Here is an 11374-nt window from a genome sequence, read left to right as displayed (position 1 = left end):
CGTTTCTTTTATCTATTCATCTGCAGATGGACATTTAAGTCATTTCCACATGTTGACTATTGTGAACAGTGTCACAATGAACATGTGAGCACTAATATCTCTCCGAGATCCTGATTTCCATTCTTTTGGATAAATACCCAGAAATGGGATTGCTGGATCATGTAGTAGTTCTCTTTTAAATTTTTTGAGGAACATCCATACTGTTTGTCATAGAGGCTGCACCATTTTACATTTCCACCAACAACGCACAAGCGTTCCACTTTCTCCACATCCTTGCCAATACCTCTTGTCTTTTGTTTTTGTTTTCATAATAGTCACCCTAACAGGTGTGAGATGATATCTCATTGTGGTTTTGATTTGCATTTCCCTGATGATTAGTGACACCGAACATCTTTTCATATACCTGTTGGTCATTTGTACGTCTTCCTTTGGAAAACTGTCTATTCAAGTCCTTTGCCCATTAAAAAAAAATCAAGTTATTGGTTTTTGTGCTTTTGAGTTGTAGGAGTTCCTTATATACTTTGGAAATTAATCCCTTATCAGATAAATGGCTTGCAAATATTTTCTCCCATTCCATAGGTTGCCTTTTTACTGTCAGTGGTTTCTGTTGCTGTGTAGAAGCTTTTTAGTTTGATGTAGTCCCACTTGTCTATTTTTGCTTTTGTTGTCTGTGCTTTTGGCATCACATCCATGAAATCATTGCCAAGATCAGTCTTGAAGCCTTTCCCCTATGTTTTTTTTTCTAGGAGATATACAGTTTCAGGTCTTACATTTAATCCATTTTGAGTTGATTTTTGTGTAAGGGTCTACTTTCATTCTTTTGCATATGAATACCCAGTTTTCCCAATACCATTTGTAGATATTGAGTTTTCATTCAGCATATACTTATTAAGCATCCCTGGGTCAAGCATTATGGCAGGTATAAGGGATTCAGGCTGAAAATAACATAATGGTTGCAAGTACATCCTCTGGAGCCAAAGTGCCTGGGTCAAATCCTGGTACTATCATTTCTAACTGCAACACCTTGGGCAAGTTACTAACTTCGCTGTGCCCCAATGTCCTCATCTACATAAAAGGGATATTAGTTACCGTTCTTTCCTCACAGGGTTGGTGTGAGAATTAAATAAATACATATAAAGGGCTTAGAAAGGTGTCTAGCGCCTGGTAAGCACTCTTAAGTACCGACTCTTAAGGCATAGTCCTTGCCTCTCAAGAGCTCACAGTCTACAGTTGCCCCTGTCCACCTGACCCACGTGGCAGGCAGGGCCATCTGGGTCTTCTGGCACCTCGAGTGACCCATAGTTCCTGGCATCACAGGATGAAGCGGGTGAAGTTCCAGCGTCACAGATTCGCGTGTGACCCTGGACAAGTAATTTCTACTCTCTGGATCTCACTTGCATTTGTAAAGGAAGGAAGGTGGACCAAAAGTGACTTCCAAATCCCAACAAACTCCTTGTTCTGGGCAGCCCAAGTTGAAACTATGTCAGCTTGAGCAAGTCACTCAACCTCTCTGAGCTTGTTTCACCAGAAAAGCGGGATAATATTACTAACCACCTCCAGGTTATGGCGAGGGTTCCACACGCCAACGCAAACCCCAAGCTTCTACGCTGGCTCAGGGGAGGCCGCCTTTACAGTCACTCGCCTTTGCCATGCAGCGCAAGCGCGCTGGAGCCCGGACCGCGCTCGCCGAGCCTGCAGGTTCCCGACTTCCGGTTCCGAGGGGACCTCGAGGCCAGACTGAGACTAATGGCGGCGTCCATGAAGCAAGCAACCGGGGGAGTTGAAGAGACCGCGGCGGAAGAGGAACCGCGAGTTCTGGAACCCGGGGCCGCCCCATTCGGAAATTTCCCTCATTATTCCCGCTTCCACCCTCCAGAGCAACGGCTCCGCCTCCTGCCTCCAGAGCTGCTTCGCCGGCTCTTCCCTCAGAGTCCCGAGACAAGGCCGATCCTGGGGCTCGACGTGGGGTGTAACTCCGGGGTGAGTGACGGGGGAGGGATCGGACGTCGGTGGAGCCGAGAGGTTGGCAGCCTTCACATCCACTGGGATTCCGGCCTGGGCGTGGCACCAGACCCCTCACAACTTTCCCAAAATGAGTTTAAAGGCGTAGTGTTCGACCCCTGCCACCTGCCTCTAGGGTCCCAGCACCATCTCTTTTAGGAATCTTGGTGAGGAATCGTTTTCAACTATGTTCCGAATTACTGCGGCCCCGCCTCCGTGCTTGCGGCCTCCTGGCAGAACGCCGGGTGGGAAGGGCCACTGTGCCTGGGCTTCCAGCGCTTGCCTCCTGTCCAGCGTGGCTGGCGACCTGGCTGGGGGAGAGGGGACTTCCCGAGACCCAAGTTTGGGAGCGTGGGGTTGGGATTGGTTTACTGGGAGCCAGGGGTGACAGAATCATGCCTGGAATTAAGATTAGTGTGAAACGGTGCAGAATGGACCCTGGAGCCAAGTGGATATTTATTTTAAAAGCAATCAGTTGGCTGAGTATAGTGAAGATCGAGAAAGAAAAATAAAGCATCCTGCGGGAGGAAGGCATTGCCACATTTTCTTACCGCAAAGTATTTTTAGGCATAAGAATGATTATAGTCAAACCACAAGCAAAATAGCGAAATGTCTGTCTGACACCTATTTGTAGCCACTAGGATATCCTAGAGGAGCAGGCATTCTGACCCTATGATTACAAATGCTTCAAAAAGTTAGTACCCTCACTCCGTTCCAGACCAGGAGTGGGAGGTGATGAGAATTTTATCGTGTTTCTGGCCTTAGGCAGAAGAGAATTTGGTAGAGGGTTGAGGACCGTAGGCACACGGCTGGTAAATGGGAGGGAGACATTTGGACACAGGCTAAAAAGCTGGAATGAGCAGATGGGTGGATGTCTGGCTGTCCCTTGCAAACATTTCTCTACTGTGATGATGTAGCAAATCAAAGGGGAAAAGAGACTGGGTTTAAGACTTGGGATTTCATGAAAGGCATTAGGAAACTACAGGAGATTTTAAAGTTGAAAATAGTATACGTGTACCTTAGGGGTCAGGACATAGTTGCAGTTAACTAGGGCAGTGGTTCCCAAACCTGGCTGTACATTTAGGGAGTTTTTTATTTTGCACTTAAGAAAAGATGCTTGCACTTGATAAGACCAAAAAAAAAAAAAAAATTCACAATACAAAGGGGCATATAGTAAAAAGCAAGTCTCTACTCCTGACCCTAAATCCTCCTCTCCTACACAGTGGCAACTGCTGTTTATAATTTCTTGAGTATACACCTTATGTGTACACAAACATTTATGTATGTATAAATATCTCACCTCTTCTAGTTTTACAAATAATAGCACACTCTTTTGCACCTTGCTTTTCATTTAATAATTTGGAGATCACTCATGTCACCACAGTCTTTTTTAGCAGCTTCAGAATATAGATGGGCGATAATTTGGGGGGTGCTTTGTTTTTAGAATTTTAGATTTTAGAAACTCCTAGGCCCTACTCTAGACCTACTGAATCAGGATCTTGGGGATTGAGCCCTTGAGTCTGTATTTTCTTTTTTAAGCTTCCAGGGGTCTCTAGGATTGGGGAATTGAGGATGGAGAGGATTGAGATGTGGTAGAGGAGGGACTGATGTGATGAAATGACTGGTCAAACATGGGGCACACCCAAGATCAGATAGGAGGAGGAAGACAGCAGAGAAATAAATAGAAAGATGGGGAGAAATTTTTAAGCAGCATAATCTTCCTACTCAAAATGTGGTCCTTGAACTACAGCATCAGCATGACTTAGAAGTTTATTAGAAATACAGAATCTCCGCCCCCAACCCAGATCTACTAAATCAACATCTTTATTTTAATAAGATCCCTAGGTGATGTGTATGCCTATTGAAGTATGAGAAGCCTGGTATGGAGGAAAGAACTTAATGTTGCCTAAGTCCTGCCATGTAGTAACCATGTGACATTGGACAAGTCATTAGCCTCTGAACCATAATTTTTAAAATACAGGTTTTTTATGAACTATACCACACATAGGGAAAAGTGCACAAAACATAAATTCACACTTTATGAATTATTATAAAGCAGACACCTTTATGACTACTGTCTATATCAAGAATAAAACATTGTCAGCACCCCAAGAAGTCTCCCATATGCCTTTCCCTGCTCATAAATGCCCCTCTCCACCCAGAGAACCCAACTTTTATTATTATTGTTTCCTTGCTTTTCTTTATAGCTTGCTATTTTTGTATCCGTAAACAGTGTAGTTTAATTTTGTCCATTTTCTAACTTCATAGAAATGGAAGCTTGCCATGTATTTTCTTTTGTGTCTTGCTTTTTTACTCAGCATTATGTATTTGTGTGAGTCATCCATGTTGCTGCACTGAGCTGAATTCCTTCATTTTTAATTGCTGTCTGGTATTCCATCTTAATCCATGCTACTGTTGTTGGACATCTGGATTGTTTCCAGCCACACTTTCTTCACCTGCACAAAGGGCATAAATATTTTCCTCACAGGATTGTTGCACAGAGCAAATGAGGTAGTGAATAGAAAAATGCCTTAAAAAAACAGATTAGAACACGAATTTGAGTTAGTTATAATGGTTATAGAAGTCAAAGTTAGAGAAAGGGAAAAGTGACTTGTTTAAGAGTCAAAAAGGTGCTAAGATGGTGAAAATCCAAATCATTGGATTTGGCTAGAAGGAGGTCAGCAGGTAATGGATGCAAAAGCAGAATAAGTCTCAGAAGGGGGTGGTGAAACATAACACATGTAGCAAAATTGAAGCTGTAGAGTGAAGGCTGAATGAAGACTTTGGAATGCAAACTTTCCCAACTACAGGTCTGAGAAGTAGATTTTTATAAGATGGTGCTTGCTCTGTTCCTCACCTTCCTGGCAAGGAGCACTGGTTATGCCCCTGAAATCTTTTCCTCCTCCCTGGGGTCTGAGATACTCAAAAAAAGAAAAAGATAGTGAGCTTACCAGCATATTACTTAAGCTGGAAAATACTGCTCTGGACTCCTTTGCTGCATCCATTGGGCTGTAACTTTCAACCACACAACCCATCAGTGTCAGGAAAGTATGGAGATGATGTATTACAGCCTGAGACTCCTGGAGGGCGCTGAGAGCCTGCTTTGTGGAAAACTTTTGGGGGGCAAACTGCTTAGGCTATAGTTTAACAACCTTACATCCTATGAAACCAGGAGTAAGTGACAGTCTCAATGGGAGGATAAGAGATATAGATTTCTCTTCTATTCACTGGTTGAGAGCTGCAATGACAAAGCTCTTTTGGATTCCTCTAGGATCTGAGTGTGGCTCTATACAAACATTTCCTTTCCCTACATGATGGGGAGACCTGCTCAGATGCCTCAAGAGAACTCCATCTCCTCTGCTGCGACATAGATCCAGTCCTGGTGGAACGAGCTGAAAAAGAATGCCCTTTTCCTGATGGCTTGACCTTTGTCACCCTGGACTTCATGAATCACAGGACCCGGAAAGTTCTCTTGAGCTCTTTCTTAAGCCAGTTTGGACGCTCAGTTTTTGATATTGGCTTCTGCATGTCAATAACCATGTGGATTCATCTGAACCATGGGGACCAAGGCCTTTGGGAGTTCCTGGCCCACCTTTCTTCCCTGTGCTGCTACCTCCTTGTGGAACCACAGCCCTGGAAGTGTTATCGGGCAGCTGCAAGGCGTCTCCGGAAGCTGGGCCTTCATGATTTTGATCACTTCCGCTCCCTAGCTATCCGAGGTGATATGGCTAATCAGATTGTGCAGATCTTGACCCAGGACCATGGCATGGAATTAGTGTGCTGCTTCGGCAACACCAGTTGGGACCGAAGCCTTCTGCTCTTCAGGGCAAAACAAGCCACAGAGACTCATCCGATCCCTGAATCACTGATAGAAGAAGGGAAAGAAAGGAACAGAATAAGATTCTGGAGACAATGAGATGGGAGGGAGGATAGAGATATTGAAAGGGTTTTATACAAAGAATTAAGTTCATTCTCCTTAACTCCTGATAGTTAGGCAGCTTTAAAACTTGGCAGAAGCTTTTTAAATGTCCAGGACATGCAATTAAAAGAATCAGTATCTTCCTCATCTGGGGGGAAGATCCCTGAGGAGAATATACCTGTGGGGCAATGATCTGTCCTATCTGGAATGACCTAGAGAAAGTGATCCTGGTTCTGGGATATGCAAGGGGCTGCTTTTGGTGGTTATTTAGGAAGACTTAGACCAGGTTAGCCTTAGATTGTCCCTTCCCTGGGCCCCTTAAATCTGATCTGCCTTCTTCAGGCTTCTTCTAGACTTACTCATACTGTCTATGGAAAGAAACCTCACAATACAATCTGGAATGAAAAGTCACTGGCCTGGCTAAAGGAGAAGCTTTGGTAGGAAGAACATCTTGCCAGAGCAGGTCAAGTTTCCAACATGCCCAGGCTGAGCACAGCAGTTACAGATACAGTACTAACCAAGATGCATCGGCTAGCATTTAAAAGATGTTTAAAAGATTAAATTGTGAACTCAAAATCCAACCGGTACAAATAAAATGAATGAAGTGGGATTGTATACAATATATACAATTATATTTTATATATAATAAAAGTGACTTGAGTATGGTTGAAAATGTCCTGTGAATCTGGAGTAGAAAAGAAATTTCTGCCTTTAACCACTCTACCCATGGAGGTTTCAACTCAAGAAAAAGAACCTCACCCAAGCTCAAAACAGAAAACATGCCAGCGAGTAAGTTAATTCAGGACTTTTTTTGTCAGTGTCCTCTGTCATAGCACACCAGTATAGAGGTGGGGGGCATATACCAGTATGGGGGTGGGAATACGTGCAGAGAAGCCTACACAAAATGCAGCCTACAATTGGATGGCTACAGCGTCAGTGCTGTGGGATAGGTGTCACTGATGTCTGGCAGGTGTTGATTTTTAAAACACCCATGAGTCCACTTCAAGGGAAAGTGGAAGACAGAGAAGATTTGGTGGAGAGAAGATGGAAAAACAAAACATACCTAGCTAAGAAGGGAGATTGGATTGATGAGCTTCACAATCTCTAAGATCCTGTTATTTTCTGAGTTGATGTTATAGAAGGAAGAACAGGGAACAAGAGAGTCTGAACCACCAATTAGAGGTTGGACTTCTTGAAGAAGTTAGTAAAAGTTCCTACTAAGGAATTTGAACTTTATGTAGGGAGAGCAGAAGCCAGAGCAGTTCCTAAATAATAGGAGGATGGAACCAAAACCTTCATTTAGGAAAACCAATTTTTCTATTTTGTGCAGGATAATTGTATGGTTGGTGCCATTTCCAGTCTCAATTAGACTCTAATACTACTTCTCAGTCTTTTTATATTGCTGCTCCTGATCACTTTTATCCCAGTGACTCTTCCAGACTTTTACCCTTCTGCAGGCAGGCTCCTGACTCTATTCCTGCTCCATTAATCTAAGCAGGTGACCTAACCACCAACTAGTGCCATTTTTGTTTACTGTGTCAGGAAGCCTTTTCTTGCCCTCAGTCTTGAACCCCTTCATCTTCCCTTGTTTTCACTTCTAAACTTACCCAGTGAGCTTTTACCCAAATAACCTCTGCCTAAGTTCCAGATCCCAACCTCTACTACCTCTCCCAAACTGTATTTTATTAAGGATCCCCTTGGTGTCTCCTTGGCCTCATTGAACCTTCCTGTCCACCTACCAACATGCTCAGTTCTCTCTCACCTTCAAAACCACCCACTTTTCCTGTGTCCTGTCTCCCTCTCAGCCTTATGCAATCTCCATCTCTTCACCACCATACATGAGCAAAGCCCTTGAAAGAATACATGCCACCGCCTCTGCTCCCTCATCTTCCATTCATCAGTGGCCACCTGAATGCCATATTTTGAGGCCTCTTTTCAGTCTTCCTCCTGGGCCATGAAACCATTCAACACTATTGACTCCTTCCTCACTGAATCACGCTCCCTTTGATTCTCTGCTATTCTCTGCCATTATTCTCTTCCAATCTCTTAGTTTCTCTCTACACCTTAAGCAATTGGTTCACATTTTAATTTGCATAAGCATTACCTGGGGAGTCCTAGATTCATCTCTAGAAACTCTGATTCAGGTCAGAAATAGGGCTTAGGATTCTGGTTTCGTTTGATTTGGGGTTTTTTGCAATTTTTATTGTGGAAAAATATATGTAACATGAAATGTACAGTTTTAACTGTTTTTAAGTGTATATTCTGTGGCATTAAATACATTCACAATGAGGAATCTTTTTAACAGGCATGCCATATGATTATGATGCAAGTCGAAACAGACCACACCTTGATGCTTAGGGTTCCTTTGGGTCCATCCAGTCTTCTTCTACATTTTTTTTCTGGGATGAGTTCCTCCACTCCCATACCTTTAACAACTACCTGTATGCTAATAACCCCCAATAGTTATAAGCCCCACCTTCACAATTCCAGATTAATATTTTTCCTGTTTTTCAGTCATTCCCCTAGATAGTTCTTTGGCACCTCAAATTCAACATAACCCAAAAGCAAACTCATTACCCTCATTCCAAACCTAATCCTATCTCAATTGTTGGCATCCACCCATTGCTCAAGCTACAAACTTCAGTTAATTCTCCTCATTTATACTTCCCACATTGAAATAGTCACAAAGTCCAATGAATTCTACCAATAACATGTAAGTTCCACTTATTTCATCCATGTGTCTGATGCCTACCAAAGGTCTCTATGTTAAGTCCTCTACCCTCCAATCCATTCTGTCTTGCTGCTAGTGTTCCCTTTCTCAAATATCTAGCTATGCTAGTATTATGCTTAAAAACCTTCAGTGGTTACCTAGTGCCTAGAGTCCTGTCCTTTATCCAGTGCCTAAACCAATATTGTTCAATAAGGTAGCCGTTTGCTATTTAAATTTAAATTAAGGAAAATGAAATAAAATTTAAAATTCAGCTCCTCAGTCCTACTAGCCACATTTCAGGTGTTCAGTAGCCCTATGTGACTAGTGACTACCTTATTGGACAGCACAGATACAGAAAATTTCCATTGTTGCAGAAAGTTGTATAGGACAGTGCTAGTCTTCATGCCTTTCCCCTACACATCAGCCACACTGAACTTCTTAGCTCAAACTCCTGCTTCCCTTCTCTCTCCCCCAACTCTCCCACTCTGCAACGTGATTCAACTGTTTGTCCTAAAAATGGCTCAGATGTTAATTTTCTCAAAAATCTTCCCGACTCCTATAGCAGTTTGCATTTGTTACTATATTCTAGTGAGGACTTTGCATAGAGGCAAAGTGTTATCACAGTGTTTACCTCATCATATTACAATTGTTTCTGTGCCTCTTCCCCACCACCAGGAGACTGAGCTCCTCAAGCCCAACTTATTTTTGTATACCTAAGCCTAGCTCAATGTCTGACACGTGGCAGGCAGCTGAGAATTACTTGTTGAATGAATATATGAGTGAACAAAAAAGAAATGCACCCGAATTCAAGTACTGAGAAGGAAAGGGAGATATATGATTGGGCAAAAGACTGCCCAGGATACTGTAAAAATGGGGAGAAATTAGAAAGTTGAGAGGAGCATAAGGTTAGCCTTTGGCATGGATTTTTGAGTTATGTTTCCCAAACATTTTTGAGATAAGACGTCCATTTCAAGGCCTTCATTATTGATAGTTTGGGAGAGGACAGTGGATAAAGACTAGATATAAAAATTTGGAAGTCATTCACGTAGAATGATTGAGATTTAATGAGTAGTAAATTCAAACAATAAGTGGATATAATAGGGGGGGACAAGATCCTAGGTTTGGGGGCTGCTAATACTTCTTGAGTGAGGAAGAAAGGAAGAACCAAAAGAGGCCTGGCTAGGGCTTCCCTGGTGGCACAGTGGTTAGGAATCTGCCTGCCAATGCAGGGGACATGGGTTCGAGCCCTGGGTTGGGAAGATCCCACATGCCGCGGAGTTGCTAAGCCTGTGTGCCACAACTACTGAGCCTGCGCTCTAGAACCCGCGAGCCACAACTACTGAGCCCCCATGCCACAACTACTGAAGCCCATGTGCCTAGAGCCTGTGCCCCACAAGAGAAGCCACTGCATTGAGAAGCCTGCGCACCACAACAAAGAGTAGCCCCCGCTCGCCACAACTAGAGAAAGGCCATGTGCAACAACGAAGACCCAATGCAGCCAAAAATAAATAAATAAATAAATGCATTAAAAAGGAAAAAAAAAAAGAGGTCTGGTTAGAAACAGGAAAAAAAGAAAACAGAAAAAGATAATAATATAGCACCGTGTGCCAGACAACATAACTTTTAAAATCCTTAACCCTATGGGGTAGATACTATTATCATCCTCATTCTGCAGATGTTGGAACTGAAGCACACACAGGTTAAGTGACTCTCCCAAGATCACATACCTTGTAAGTGGCAGAGCTGGGCTTACCTAGGCAGTGTGGCTGCAGAGACTGGGCCTTGGCTACAATGCCTTGAAATGTCATGGAAATCAAGACTGAGAAGAGACTCCAGAGAGCCAGTGTAAAAGAGCATGGGCTTTGGAGTTACTGTGCTTCCTCAAATTATGTGTTCAGACCTGGGAATAAGAGACCCAGCCAGGCCACTCTTAGCTATCCCTGATGTTCTTAGAATTCCCCTTGCAGAAATCAGGCCTAATTCTAGGTTGAGTACCTAGTAGCACCCCTGCTACTGCCTACCAGTTAAATAGGCACATACAGCAAACATAGACACTCTTATGTCTCCATAAGTCCTAACTACCCTCTTACTGTACCCTTGACTTGCCAGCAACCCTGACCTTCCCCTGAATTCCCAATCTGCCCCTAGCTTTGACTTCTGGGTAAGACCTCAAAAAAGTGGGTTTCATGCTCAGCAGGTAGGGATTCCAAGGCCAACTCTAGGATGTATTAGGATCCCAAGATCTGTTAGATCCTCCTCAGCCTTCTGGGATTGAGTTTGGCCTGGGAACACAGCAGTGGAAAGAACATCAGGTTTGGAATCAGGATCTGCCAGTAACTCATTGTATGACTACCCTATTCAATTCATTTAACCTTTCTGAGCCTCAGTTTACTCATCTGTGCAACTGAAATAACAAGACCTTCCTTTTCCTATGCCCAAATGTGCTAAAGGATATGATGGTAATTTGCAGAATATGGATTGTTAAAGTGCTGTTACATTCTAAGCATGCTACAGACCACAGCCATGCCTGTTAGATCAAAGACTTATGAGAAAAACATCTCACCTCTGTAGAAAACATGCATCTTACTATTTCAAATAATTTGTTTTTTAAGATGAGGGAGTAATAAGTAGTTCAACTTCAGCCTACAGAGCATTTTAAAGGAAGCAGTGCTGGGAGGGAGAGAGTGATCGTTGCGAATGGAAATGAGGTTTATGATGGTCGCAGAGTGATAACTGATTATAGA

The 11374-nt window shown here is 43.1% G+C and overlaps 1 protein-coding gene across 1 annotated transcript; it reads left to right on the top strand.

Moving 5' to 3' along the window:
- Window positions 1-1563: 1563 nt before the first annotated feature.
- Window positions 1564-6585, top strand: BCDIN3D (BCDIN3 domain containing RNA methyltransferase). The gene is made up of 2 exons (XM_007107481.2): window positions 1564-1980; window positions 5273-6585. The coding sequence occupies exons 1-2, from the start codon at window positions 1564-1566 to the stop codon at window positions 5915-5917; spliced, it is 1062 nt and encodes a 353-aa protein (XP_007107543.2). The 3' UTR covers window positions 5918-6585.
- The last annotated feature ends 4789 nt before the right edge of the window (window positions 6586-11374 follow it).

Source organism: Physeter macrocephalus, chromosome 6, assembly GCF_002837175.3.
Source record: "Physeter macrocephalus isolate SW-GA chromosome 6, ASM283717v5, whole genome shotgun sequence".
Classification (NCBI taxonomy): Eukaryota; Metazoa; Chordata; class Mammalia; order Artiodactyla; family Physeteridae; genus Physeter; species Physeter macrocephalus.
The sequence above is the reverse complement of the archived record's forward strand: the minus strand, read 5'-3'. Positions and strand labels throughout refer to the sequence as shown.

Excerpts from the sequence above, each read along its gene's own strand:
- BCDIN3D (XM_007107481.2), top strand. The coding sequence starts at position 1,564 with ATGGCGAGGGTTCCACACGCCAACGCAAACCCCAAGCTTCTACGCTGG. Across the intron at positions 1,981-5,272 it reads ACGTGGGGTGTAACTCCGGG|GATCTGAGTGTGGCTCTATA; the intron begins GTGAGTGACGGG and ends GGATTCCTCTAG.